The sequence below is a fragment of the Athene cunicularia genome (genome assembly GCF_003259725.1).
Source record: "Athene cunicularia isolate RWA chromosome 1 unlocalized genomic scaffold, athCun1 chr1_part1, whole genome shotgun sequence".
NCBI lineage: Eukaryota > Metazoa > Chordata > Aves > Strigiformes > Strigidae > Athene > Athene cunicularia.
The window spans coordinates 129,022,308-129,036,681 of NW_020799091.1; the positions used below are offsets into that span (position 1 = coordinate 129,022,308).

The 14,374-nt window shown below is 39.7% G+C and overlaps 1 protein-coding gene across 2 annotated transcripts in view; it reads right to left on the bottom strand.

Moving 5' to 3' along the window:
* Window positions 1-14,374, bottom strand: part of LARGE1 (LARGE xylosyl- and glucuronyltransferase 1) — a 333,162-nt gene that overhangs the window by 130,941 nt on the left and 187,847 nt on the right. For both annotated transcript variants that reach the window (XM_026852223.1, XM_026852234.1), the window contains one exon: window positions 4,250-4,421. In XM_026852223.1, coding sequence (XP_026708024.1) covers window positions 4,250-4,421 — 172 coding nt within the window. The remainder of the gene's footprint in view (window positions 1-4,249; window positions 4,422-14,374) is intronic.

A 14,374-nucleotide genomic window follows, 5' to 3' on the forward strand; every position in this document is an offset into this window, starting at 1 on the left:
AGCAACCTGGTCTAGTGGAAGGTGTCCCTGCCCATGGCAGGGTGTTGGAACTAGATGATCTTTAAGGTCCCTTCCAACCCAAACCATTCTACAGTCTATGACAAAACTGATCATTATCAGCTAGTTGGATTGAGAGACTCATATATATGTAGTAGTAGGTCATCACTGTTCAATATAGACTGAGTTATGACATGTACTTAGAAATACCATAATGCCCTTAGATGTGGCATTCAGCTTAACACAGAGTCCTCAACACTGATCTCTACAGGGATTACTGACAGCTCATTTGTGGGGTTAAGCTGTGACTCATATGTAGCAATGGCCTAAAGAAACCAGGCAGAAACAAGAATTGTCACTTGACACTAGGTAAAGCACAAAGACAGTCTCTTGCTATTTATATGTGCAGCACCCAGTACAAGAAGGCTGTGATGCTGACTGGAACTGCAGCCTGTAACACAACTAATTATGATGACTGTTACAGTCAGGTCCCAGATAAATTCACAATACCATTTACAATGAATGCTTTTGAGAATCCATATTTAACATACAGTTAAAGTAAAAATCAGAAGTTTGGGTAAAAAGAACCCGCATGTCAGTACCAAGAGTTTGGGTGAGCAAGAATAATAAAAGAATTAGCTGAAGTGGACTTTAAAAGAACTTTAAGACTGATTGATGGCAGAGAGCATAGCTTTGGACTAGCTTTTTTTCTCAGAATTCATACAATTCTGCAATAAAAGCATTATTAGCTACACTAATCCTTGCTGCCTGAAACATTCTGCAGCACTTCATCCAAGAATGCATGTCATCTACAGTCCCACTCTTCTGCCTTTAGGGTAGATGCTTTCTCAAGTATAGAACTGTCAAAATCTAATGAATAGAAAACAAAATCAGTGTCAACTAAGTCACAGAAAACATGCATGACAGGTTATCTTCACCATATTATTCATACCATGCTGACATCAGGTCCATGCGCCAAGTGTGGGAACAGCTTCCTGCGTTGGTTTTGTCCCGGGGAAGCACGCGCGAAGGTGCTGCTGTGTCTCTTGCGGTATTTCTCTGTATATCTTTTGTCCTGTTTACTGTTATTACTGTTTATTGTTGCTGTTGTTGTTCTGTTTATTATTTGTTACACTGTTGTATTAAATTTTTCCTCATCTCAACCCCAGGGTTTGTATCTCACTCCCTGCCCCAACCGGTCCAAGGGTGGGGGAGGTACAATGGCAATGTGGTCTCAGATCCCAGCAGGGCCTAAACCACCACAGTGACTCAACCACATCCCTGGGCGGCCTGTTTCAATGTTTAATAACCCTTTCAGTGAAGAATTTTTTCCTAATACCCAATCTAAACATGCCCTGGCGCAATTTGAGGCCATTTCCTCTTATCTTATTGCTTATTACTTGGGAAAAGAGAGCGACACCCACCTTGCTACAACCTCCCTTCAGGTATTTGTAGAGAGCTATAAGGTCTCTCTGGAGCCTCCTTTTCTCCAGGCTAGACAACCCCAGTTCCCTCAGTTGCTTCTGATGAGACTTGCTCTCTAGACCCTTTACCAGCATCACTGCCCTTCTTTTAGACACACTCCGGCACCCCAATGCCTTTCTTGTGGTGAGAGGCCCAAAAGTGAACACATTATTCAAGGTGCAGCCTCACCAGTGCCAAGACAATCACTCAGCTGTCCCTGCTGGCCACACTATTTTGGATACAAGCCAGGATGCTATTGCCCTTATTGGCCACCTGGGCATACTGCTGGCTCATGTTCAGCCGGCTGTCGACCAACACCCTCAGATCCTTTTCTGCTGGGCAGCTTTTCAGCCACTCCAGCCACTCTTTCCCAAGCCTGTAGCACTGCATGGAGTTGTTATGTGCCAAGTGCACAACCCAGCACTCAGCATTGTTGAATCTCATACAGTTGGCCTTGGCCTATCAATCCAGCCTGTCCAGGTCTCTCTGCAGAGCCTCCCTACCCTCGAGCAGATCAACACTCCCACCCAACTTGGAGTCATCTGCAAACTGACTGAGGGTGCACTCGATTCCCTCATCTAGACCATCAATAAAGATGTTAAACAGGAGTGGCCCCAAAACCGAGCCCTGGGGGACACCACCCATGACTGGCTGCCAACTGGAGTTAACTCCATTCACCACCACTCTCTGGGCCTGTCCATCAAGTGAAGACTACACCCATTCAAGCTGTGAGAATGCTGTAGGAAATGGTGTCAAAGTCTTTACTAAAGTGTAGGTAGACAACATCTACAGCGTTTCCCTCATCCTATAAGTGGGTCACCTGGTCATTGAACTTGCATGACTGTCTTGGAGATGAGCAAATGTAGACGCTGCCAGGATTATTGCCAGGATTAAAAAATTGTGGAGAAGCAGGTTGTCAGACAGAATTAAAAAGACATACTGGACAATTTAGAAAATCACACATCTGGGAGTTGTGTTATGTATTTTAAGAGGGCAGGCAGTAGCACAGGAATTCTGTCTCCATGTGTAAGTTAGAACTCTTCACAGCTCTTACCAGCTGAACAACCTTGCTTAGCTTTATGGAGACTGACTTACACCCACTTTTTTACTTCCAGTAATTATCCTTCTCCATGTTTCCATATTTTCTGTCTGTATTTTTTTCAACCTTAGGCCTGCCTATTCTCTGTATTAATTTCTTTACCTAGTAAAAAGCAAGGCACTTTCATTGAAACTATGGCAGAAAATATAAGCAAGGAGATATCCCCCTCATTGTCCCAGTTCAGATTTTGCTATCTTTGACCATGCAGTGCTTTACGACTGAGTTCAGTTTATACACATTTCTTTGCCTGCTACATCATGCTAATACACCATATTCAGTAAAATATTACTGTTAGTGAGACAATAGCACATAGTGAGACAGCACAATAGCACAGCATCACTCCCTATGCATACATTTACGTAAAATATGGTTGTCAAGGTATATGTTCATATGAAACTCAAGACTGAGTTTAGGGAAAGGCTTGGTGAAGAGGTCTGAACAATACCTGAGGAAGATGGAAAAACTTTATATTCCTTAATGAAGCAAGTTTGTGAATAGTTCAGTTAAGTAAAAAGATGATTGCTTTTGGCCTGCTGAAGGGACATCAGTGTATCCAGAGAAGGAAAAGGAAACAAAAGCATGAAAAAGCAAGCACTAGAACCCAGTCCTTGACTGTAGAGCTGAAGATAATAGGTCCTGTCCATTAGCTGGGTACTGGGAAAGGTAAAGAGGCCTTGTGGATTTCAGCATGCGATAACTACAGTAAATGTGCTCTCTTTTCTGTCACCTTTCTAATGGAGTTGTGTATTTTGGCTTCTGTAAATAAATACTCCCATTTGCTTAGGCTGAATTTGCTTGAGGTGCTTTTAAGAGAGCTAATGATATGCATCAAGGTTATATTTTTATATGGCTGTAAACCTTCAAACCAGGATAGTGGAATGTCTCTGCACTTACCAGCACTGCAAAACATATTCAGAGGGCCAGAGAACAATAGAGCACATCTCTGACTCTGAAAAGATGGCAACACTGGAGCATGGGAGAATGAAATGGATTTAGCAGTGTGTTAGCCAGGAAAGTGCTCTGGTTTGTGACAGGGTAGTGGGGAACTCTTCTGTGATCATCTTACAGTCTCTCTGAAAGTCTCCTTTCTTGGTCAAACTGTCAAGAAAATTTTCATGGAACTGTGGGAAATGGGACAGGTAGAGAAAACTACTTCAGGGAGTTACTTCAAATCCAGAACCCTTTATCAAACTCATTAAGAGAAACAAGCAGTAACTCACTTCTATTCACATGTATAACTGCCCCCTTCACCATCCTCCCTGGTCCAAGTATGATCCTAACTTCATTTTCAGTGGTAACATGGAGAAGTTATATTGAAAGTAATAATTAGGTTTTATTAATAAAAAGTAATATAATTTAAGTTCTTCCGAGTATTGAATATCAACAGGTAATGTAACATCACTACAGCATCCTCATAATTCTTTATCATCTATTATATTGTCAAGGACTCACCTGTCCCAAGTAATTAGACCAATAAAACAAACTACATAGATAATCAAGTGTTGTCAATCATTCTATATGGAACATTGTTAAGGAAAGAGCTCACAAATAGAAAATTATATTCAAACACCAAAAATCAAGAGTGAAAACTTAACACAAATCTCAGGTAGCCTTTCATCCCCACTGTACTGTTTGCTCTACCATTGTCCCTCCCCCTCAAATAAAGACAGTAAAAAATCATTAGTATACCTTTGAACTTGTGAAAGACGGCCCATAGCTCAGCAATGTCAGTGGCAAATGTTATGTCTGTGTCGAGGACAATAACTCGCTCAAGATTGGAAGGTAGAGTCTTAGTCAGAACCAGCTTCATCAGCCCGTAAATCCCAGAGTAGTGTTTGTTGGGGATCCAAGACACTTCCGAAGAAAAAAAAAAAAAAAATCTTCATTAGAGAGAGAAAATCTTCCTGACACTAGTTTTTTTCTAATAGTGGAGGATCTCTGAGGTAAAAAGAGTAAATTAAAGCCTGCTTTTAAATTAACTTCAGAAGCTCTGAAATATGCTAGTTTCTGAAAGCTTGGAAAAAAGTTATTTGAGGCAACTGCTTTACACAATATAATCAAAATTAACTGAGCCTTTCCCATCTGGTACAATCCATTCTGAGACATCCATGTATCCTGATAAAATTGAAATATACATTTAATTCAAAACTTGAGGTGTATTGTACATTGCTTTTGTTTTCAAATGAAACAAAAACTTTTGTGTTTAACATCCCCAGAATTTTCTGACTCTAAAGTAGAAGTAACAAACATATTTTTTTTTCCTTTCATTTCCTACAAATTTGGAGGTCAGAATTTCAAAATGCCAGTCATTTGGCACAATGAGCTAGAAAATTAAAAAAAAAATGTTTCCTATAAACCCAGGTTTTCCTCAAGCCTTACATCTTTAACTTACAACTACTGACACACAGACATGCTCAAAAGTGGATAAGGTGGGAAAACATTTTTAGTCACTTTTTTTTTTTACTATATATTGAAGAGGCAAACCAAAACATCTACATTTCTTCAGTAAGGGCTAAACAAAACGTTTCTACAGCTTCTAGAGTAAGTTGGGAGACTAAACTCAATAATTCATTGTGCTACTGGCAGTAAGATGTTCCATGAGCTACATTTAATCTTTCTGTGAGACTCAAGTACTCAAATATCAAAAGTCACTGATGAAAGTGAGATATAGAAGTTATTGAGAAATTCCTACTGTCCTGTGTGAAACTCCTCGTTTAACATTTTAGAGGGCATGCACTACTATTCCCAGATTTTAAGTTTTCCCCCAAGTTGTCCCGCTATTAACTTCAATTAGTATTTTGTCTGTAAGGGACGTTAGTGAGACAGATTTCAGGATCTGTCCTGGCATGTTATACTTTGGAGAAAGTACGCAGAAACTAAGTGCATTCATAAAACTGAGAAGATTTATACTGTTGTTTAACTGTCTCATATCTATTCACTGGCATTGTAAAGTTTATTATGTGAAACAGCTTTTGCACAGAAGAGCTCATTTCCTCCAAAATCCTTCAAGAGAACCTTCCCATAAGAGGATGGGTTCCTATTTTGAAGCTGGAAGAATGGTTGAAGAAAGGCTAAAACTAGCTGCTTAGAGCACATTTCTTCTTGAATAGAAAGTAACAAGGCCTCTGCTGATGTAAAGCTGACCTGCTCTTTTCCCTTTAAAATGGCACACAACCTTCTTCTGTATTCTCAGGGTTCCTGTACCAGGGCAGAGCTTTTCCTCACTGCTAAATTCATTAAAAAGACTGAAAGCAGAGAGCAAACCTTTAAGAAGAAAGACAAAATTTTAAGGTGAAAGACAGGAAAAGCAGGTTATCTTTAAACAACTCCAAAATGGAAAGTGAGAATTGAAGTGTGAAGTTTTGTTTGTTTTTTTGAAAGGTACCTCATCCTGGCAATACATTTGTGTGTTCCCTTTTCTGTGCATATAATTCATATGTAATCGAATGCATATACAATCTGGCTGGCATTGATACCTACACATGTCTGTGTATTATCTACTTGTGCTCTCTGTAAGATCTTCATTATAGAATGACAGAAGTAATACAAGCAAGGATTGCAAGAACTCTGGTATAAACAACTATGAAAGAAATTAGAGAGGGAAGTAACACACAGTGTGGTTTAATTTATGGGTCTAAAGAGCAATCATTTTTATTTCACTCTTGCTTGCTTGCTCTCTCTGTAATTTGTATAGTGCTTAGAAGAGAAATCTAGTTTCTGTCTCCCAGATACATGCCAATATTAAGTCTCTACTTACATAAAAATGAACCTCAACGCTCCCCAGAAATGTCTTCTATGTGTGTAACAGAGATAATTTCAAATCCATGCCCTTAAAACTCTACTTACTTGTGGTCCTAGCTCTCCCCCATGATGGCCCTAGGAACAGACCATCACATCAAGGTGTCAGCAAGGTGGTATTTACCCTGCTTCCCCAAACTCTGCTTATCATCCTGAATCTGCCACTTAACGTCCTTGTGCTAGACCATGGAGATCAGCTCTCTAGTCATACTGACATGGTATGAGACAAAGTAATTTTACAGACTTGAGCTTGCTTTTATTATTGCCCACCCCTATGTTATTAATTTTGGATGGCATATCCTTCATTTTATTAGTCCAAATGAAATTAGTGCTCCAGAATAACTCCTTATGCAAATAAGCCTAAAAAGACAGGGGTTCAGATGTTGCATGAATAGCCTGAGACAAGCAGGGAAGGTAAAAGGTGGCTGGAAAAGTAAGTAACTTTCAAGGAACCATTATTTTCTTTGCTTTCAGGATTCCCAATACCTAACACCAGTTAGACAGGATAAAGAACTTATGGGTGCCTGTATCATGTCAGATCAAAGTCCATTGAGCTCAGTAGCCAGTATCTGATAGTAGATAGTGGTAGGTGCCTACTGAAGAATATAAAAACAAACAAAAAAACCCATATGAAAACAGGATACCATTAGAATTCTTTGCTGCAAGGACACACTACTGGCTCATGTTCAACCTGGTGTTCACCAGGACACCCAGGTCCTTTTCTGTCAAACTGCTTTCCAGATGGGTAGCCCTCATCATGTACTAGTGCATGGGGTAGTTCCCAGCTGCAAGACCTTGCACTTCTCCTTGCTGAACTTCATGAGATTCCTGTCAGACCCTCTTGTCTGTTGGATTATATTTTTTTCAATTTTCTTAACACAATTCCTCCCTGTCCCACAGAATATATAGCACCAGACCATACCCTGAGATACGAGAAGTGCTTCCTGTTCAGTGTGATAAGATGAGGGAAGTTTGGCTGATGAAGTGTTTCCCTGGCAGCATGTCCTTAAACACTTTACACTGGAAAAATGCAACCTTCAATACTGTGTTGATTTTCTCACTACATTCACTGCATCTTCCTAGATATGCATGGAAAAAAAATCAATCAAAATAATCCTCATCTATGACATAATATCCCCATCCCCAGTTCAAATAAAAGACCTTTCACAGTGGATTTCACAAAATTACCACTAAAAGCCAGTATCTTGAAAGAGCCTGAAGGTCAGACTGGCTGGGTTGATGAACCAGTCTGAAAAACAGCAAGCCTGGAGGCAGAAGGTGCCACTTGCATGTACCCCTCTCAGAGGTGGGCTAATAAATGGGATCAAATGGAGCGAAGTCCCACCACTGCCCAGACTTAATGGCTGCAGATTCAGTGTGGTGAGGAAATAGCAAGCAGTAAACAGAAGGAGTCAGAAAACAGAAAAGGCTAGGGGAACTTGAAAAGGCAGTCTGTAAGTAATTCTGCCTCCCTAGAGCTTTCATGCCATGTTTGCCTATATAAAAATATCTGGTATCTAGAATATACTGATTGAAATAAAGAGAAATGTGAATTAGGCTTTGTAATGAATGACTTGACAGAAAGCTGGTTTTCCAAAAGTTTTCAGCATCTACTTGCTCTCACCAACTTCAACACAGACACCATTACAGAGTGTTGTAGGTCTGCACAAATTGTAGCAGAATTGTTCTGAATTGTATCCCATACTGACCTGAAAACCAGTGCAACCTACATGGTGCAAGAAATTACAGTAGCTGGAGGGATCTCTGTGAAGAAGACCAGCCAAATTCTTTGTTAGTTGCTGGCTTCAGGCAGCCCTTACAAGGGAAACAGCCCTAGAAATTTTGTTGTGTGAATCAAATAACAATAAAAACTATTTCCTCAGATTGGATAAATAACTTCTTAGACACAGTTGATAACTTGTTTTCACAGCTTTTTCATTGCTTGTTTAGTGCTTTGCTGCTTCTTTTAACACTAGAAGTAGCAAGATAGCAAGCTTTTTTTTTTTTTTTTTAATCATGTGACCTTTATTTAAGACAAAGCTAATACCACTAGGACTTTCATATTGTTTCTAAACTGCTAGAAAATACTGTTACCATTTTAACGATGATCATATTACTAAGTTTTTTTTTTTCAACACAAAGCATAAAAAGGGGGAGAAAACAAACAATATTGTATTTCTGGCACAGGACAGGAACTTTTCTTGATGCAGTTTTCTCATCACTGTTTTTCAATATCACACAGGAAGAATTTCATCCTGCTGCAAATTTTTGCCATACCTCTTCTCACATTCATGAAAATTGAGCCACAATTCCAGCAGCACTAGCACAGATCAGAGTTACTTTCAGGATAATGTTTCCCAAGTGTAAAGAAAGCCAACAGGATGCTGGGCTGCATCAACAAGGGCATCACTAGCAAAGATAAAGAAGTCCTTACCCCACTCTACTCAGTGCCTGTCAGGGCACACCTGGAATACTGTGTTCAGTTTTGGTTCCCACTATGCAAAAAAGTTGTGGACAGGCTGGAGAGGATCCAGAGAAGGGCCACAAAGATGATCAAAGGACTGGGAAGTCTGTCACATGAAGAAAGGCTGAGAGAACTGGGTTTGTTCAGCCTTGAGAAGAGAAGGCTTAGGGGAGACCTTATCACCATGTTCCAGTATTTAAAGAGTGTCTACAAACAAGGAGACTCTCTTTTTACAAGAAGTCACATGGAAAAGATGAGGGGTAATGGGTACAAGTTATGCCTGGGGAGATTCTGATTGGATGCAAGAGGAAAATTTTTCACAATAAGAACAATCAGCCATTGGAATAATCTCCCAAGGGAAGTGGTGGATTCCCCAACATTGAATACTTAAGATTCAGTTGGACAGGGTGCTGGGCCATATTGTCTAGGCTGTGCTTTTGCCAAGAAAGGTTGAGCCAGATGATCCTTGAGGTCTCTTACCATCTGGCATTCTATGGTTCTGTGTTTTCACATTGATAATAACTCACAATATCTAAACTATTCACAGGGACATCTAGCTGATACTCTTTCTCACTCCCTTGCTTCCAGGAGAGCAATATTAACATCTTGTTGCTGAGATTGGGTTAACTGAATCATTGAGAAAGGAGGGGAATAGCAAGTTAATGTTGAAATAGGCATAACATTCATGCCTGTCTTTAGCACACTGTATTTCTTCTCTACAGATAATAATAAATTAAAAAAAAAATCAAAAATGGGGAAGAGAGACCAATTCCAAGTGACTGAAGAGCCTGGGAGGAAGAAGGTGACTGTCACCTGTAATAGCTTCCTCAGGAGGAATGCCAAAAGGAATTTCCTTGCATCTCACCTTTGGAAAATCACTACCTTGTTTGCTTCACCCTTGTCAGATATCCAGCAAACATTAACAGAAGAGCCTTATTTAAATAAAAACAAACTCTTCTGTTAATGTTTGCTGGATAACTTGTAACTTCAGCCTTGAATTTAATTTTTTCCTGGGTGATTCACAGGTTTCGATTATACTGATATTCCTTCCCATAAGAAGTCCTTACTATTTATATGAATGGTTGTCATGGAAACCAGGAATCCAACAAAGCTGGGTAACTTTTCTAGATTCAGAATTTCTCATGCCTGAGTATTTAAAGAAATAATAATTCATACTGAGAAACAACTGTAAGGAGATAGGAATTTATACATTTGTTGCTAAAATTGTTTTTCTATTTCTGCTGGCCTTTGCTGCTGTTGTTCTTACTCATCATAGAAGTACTGGTGACTTTAATAGAATTCTGCCTTATCTCTTGCTTTATGAACAGATGATATCTTTCACACTACATGCAACAAGGCTGGATACAAATAGTGGTGAGCAAAAAGGTTGAGAAATAAATGGATGATTATCTGAACCTCTGGGTTCTGGATAATGTAGAGCAAATGCAGAAACCATGGAGCAAGCCACAGCTGTAAAGGATGATTAGATATTAAACAGGCAGAACAAACAAAACCTCCCAAATCAGCATACAACAAAGGAGAAAAACTACAAATTAATTCTCATCTCTAGCAAAGTCTGTAACGTAGTCTGACTGATACCGATGCTTGTTATTCTTTTATTTTCCCCGTTCTTTCCAAATCTCTTAGCAATACACAGATATACATAAAGGGCAGACAAGTGGGAAAAACCTGATTTAAGAATGGTTCTTCAGAATAACTTCCTTAAAAAAAATTAACTGAGAGTGCCAAGAGTTAAGCTCTGTGTTTGGAACCATGAATAAGAATAATGAACAATAAGAACAAGCAATAAGAAGCGCTGAATGCAATGGGGGGTGGGGGTAAGTATCTCTTACTAGAAAGAGATGTCTCTCAAACACTAACTAGAGAAACAATCTGAAGAAAATAAATATATTATTAGAGAAGCTGGGTTCCTCCAATGTTAGAAATACTGAACTTGATGTTCATGACACCATTCTAGCTTCTTGCCTAGGTCCTGGTTGAACACTCATCAAATACTTCAGATAAGAATGAATTTGCATGACTGGGTGAAGTGCTAAGGCTTGGACAACTGGCCCAAGCCAGAGTTGACCTATAGATGAATCCTGTACGTTTTAATAACTGAAACCCATTGTGCTAATATGTGTTGTACTAAGTTATAAAAATGCACTTATGCTGATGTAAAAAGTGCTAAAGCTTTGAAATACTGCAGCCTGAACAACAGGCCCCACACCGAAGCTGCTAACTTAGTCTGTAATCATTAACAAAGTATGTAAACTCGCTAGTGAAAGATGCAGCTTAGACAAAATATAATCACGAGTGAGGAGAGAATGTATCCAGCTTCCCTTGTTTAGTCTTGTTCAAGGCAGAGAACCCAAGTATTTGGCCTTGATAGAAACTCCCTTGGTTTCCCCCCCTGAGCCCTGGCCAGGCTTTGGGTGGAATCCAACAGGAGAATGAAACCAGAAATTTTCCGCTCAGAACAAAGGTGCCAGCTATTCTGGCTTGTCCATCTCTGGTATGTAAGGCTGGGCCCGTTTGCAGCAACTTTGGAAGCCTCACCTGTGGGTGGACACACGGCGTATGATTTCCCATTTGCCGGGACAGGGTCTCCAAACCCTCGCTGTAACCGGGGCTCCCCAGCCACTGCGGGTCTGGGGGATGATAATATATCAGTTGGTGATGTATTTTTCTTAATCTCTATTCTTTCTCTCTTGTGTAGTAATGATTTAATGCATTACCCTGTTTTTTCCTGTTTGCTGCTTTAAGTGCACTATTCTGCTTTTTCTTACTGCATGTTATCTGTATTACACTGTTACATTGGTTATCACCAGTAAAATACGCCTACTCTTTTCACTCTGGTGTCTGGCTTTAATTGGTATCCTTAATCAGCAAAACAGTAGTGTTTAAGGGAAGTGTCCATGTATCTCTCACACTTCTTATAACTTCTGGTGTGAGGGCTAAGGCCACCCACGTGCACCTAATTCCATGTAAGCTTGTAATTTCACCCTAAGAACCACTGGATAAAAATACAGTCAACAGGTGAACACAGATCTTAAATGGCTGATTAAAACAATACATCTGGAACCATTTTATAAAGGCTTTCAACTATATCTGCTAAAAACTGTAGAATCCATTCGACTGTGAAAGGGATCAAACCTGAAATAATGGAACAGCGGGAAAATTATCAGGGGATCAAAACAGTGCTGAGTTTTCAACTTGTTTCTGAAAGGGTGAGATCTAGACACTACCATCTTATCCTCAAAATGAAAAAGACAAAACTTTTGCAGGATTAAGTCAATTTGATCTGAAAAGTGGTATCTCCACTAACAGAAATAAAATTTCTCAATTTAGAAATTCAAATGTTCTCATATCAAGTTGACTCAGAAAGAAGTACTATTAGTGGCATCTAGTTAATCACCTTACTATATATCTCCCCTTTGAAGCAGGTACTCAAACTCCTAATCAGCCTGAATTACCCAGTAGATTCTGATTAGCAGAGAACCTGTGAGAGAGCAACTTCACTTCACTGTGTGCTCATGCTAAGTCAGATGCACAGCATGGCTTCTACTTTCCAGTGCTGTGAAAGTGTCTTACACAGAAGCATGCTAAGGTAAGATCAACATATTTTTTTACCAAAAGAATGACCATTTAAGCCCTAGTCCTCCAGAATACTTTCTGTCTACACTGCCTGCTGGACCACTCCGTGGGAAGGAGCTCACATCTGAACGATCACGCAACAGTTCCCTGGATTCCAGTTGTTTCTCAGAATCAAGCCAATACCAAGTACTTTACAAATGAATTCTAACAATTCCAGCTTCCTGGTGGTAAATTAAAGATATGCTTGGAGTCCTTCCAGCCTGCCATAATTTTTCAGTTTATCAATCAGACATGGAGATATATATACGTCAGTTATTTCTAAATCCAAAAGCAAGGATCACGGAACTTTTTAATAAGATGCTCACATCAATACCAGTCCTGAATAGGAATTCCTGAATAGGAATGCCTTAAACAGTCACTTCTGTTCTTCTATCAGGAATCGAATGCCCTATGCAGATGTCCTTATAAGCAAGTGAAAAGCCACAGTCATTACATGTCTTCCCAGCTTTTTATCTGTTAGTTCCAAGAAAAGAAATTGTGCTAGAACACAGGATGCCCATTAACTCTCCCCACAAAATAAGGAGGATATACAACCTATACCTCGTAAGGAGATCAAAGTGTTAAATAATTTCTGTATGTCCACGCTTAGGACAGCAGAATGCTTTCATTTCTCACTGATGGATGATAAAGTTCTGAGAAAGCAGTTGCTGTAATAGCAATATATAGCACAAACAATAGTTTCAGCAGTCAGTTCAAGGCAGTGTGTTTTTCACTTCTTTTTTTCCAGGGCACACTGGATAATTTTTGTCAAACTGAATAATTTTTGGAAAAATTTCATCTGCAGTTATTCATCTTTCTCTCATTCTCTGCTAAAATAGCCTTCTCTGAAGGTGCAGCACATGTTGCTGCAATAAGAGTGATGTTTAGGAAGCTGAATGCCAAACAGGAATACTTACTATTTAAATGTCACAGTCAGCTACTATGATACAAATGTGGGTGTTGTAAGTGATAGTTGGCTTCTTATTCCTCACTTCACGTATATTACAAAGAGCAACTACCCTGGCTTCCTGGTGGATGTAGTAGATAGTGACTGTAGTGCTTTTCTCCAGAATCAAGAAAAAGGTGGAGCTACAGAGAAGACCAGAAGAGTTACAGATAAGTTATAAAATTAACAGAGAACTCCAATGTTTCCAAAACACCAGCAACAGTAGGAAAGTATAAAGTCAGGCATGAGGTTTTCCTTTGGAACAGCAAGTTGTGCAGCAGAGACACTGCACGGTGTAACACAGTGGGCAGACTTGAAAGGCCCAGGAAATACTGCCTCGTCTTGCATCACACTGGCCTTCATCCCAGTATACTGAACTGTTACAGTTCCAGGTCTTAAATTAACTGACAAAATTTGTAAATTCAAGCAGAAATTACACAAAAATCTTCAAAAAGCTACTCCACCTTTGGCATCTTGCCTCCCTCCACAAATTCAGAGGTGAGGCTGCTCGTGAGAGCTAGATGTCACTAAGCAGAAGTGTAAGTGCTGGACATCAGTAACAGCACCATGACTCCCATTCTCATGATCACTTTCTGACCAGCCTCACCAACATCCACAGCACTTCTTTCATCACCGCCTGTTTTGGCAGGCAGAAACTTAAGACCCGGTATGATTTCACGTAAAATTACTGGTTTCATATTCTAGGCCTAAGTAATAATGGAAAACACATCTAATAATAATTTATAATGTTGCATGGCTTTTTTTGTTCAGAGGAGGGACCAGGAGGGCAGTGGAAATAATGCTTAGGCTACTAAGTCTGCACAGATAAGATCCTGACCAGTTCACAAATGTTCCACTGTGCTGGGGATTTTGAATTGCTATCTGTTTTTTGGTGGATACTCAACTCCTCTAAAGGAGTCCGAAGGAAAACATCTCGGCTTACAAAACCTGGTCTGTTAATGTCCAGTCA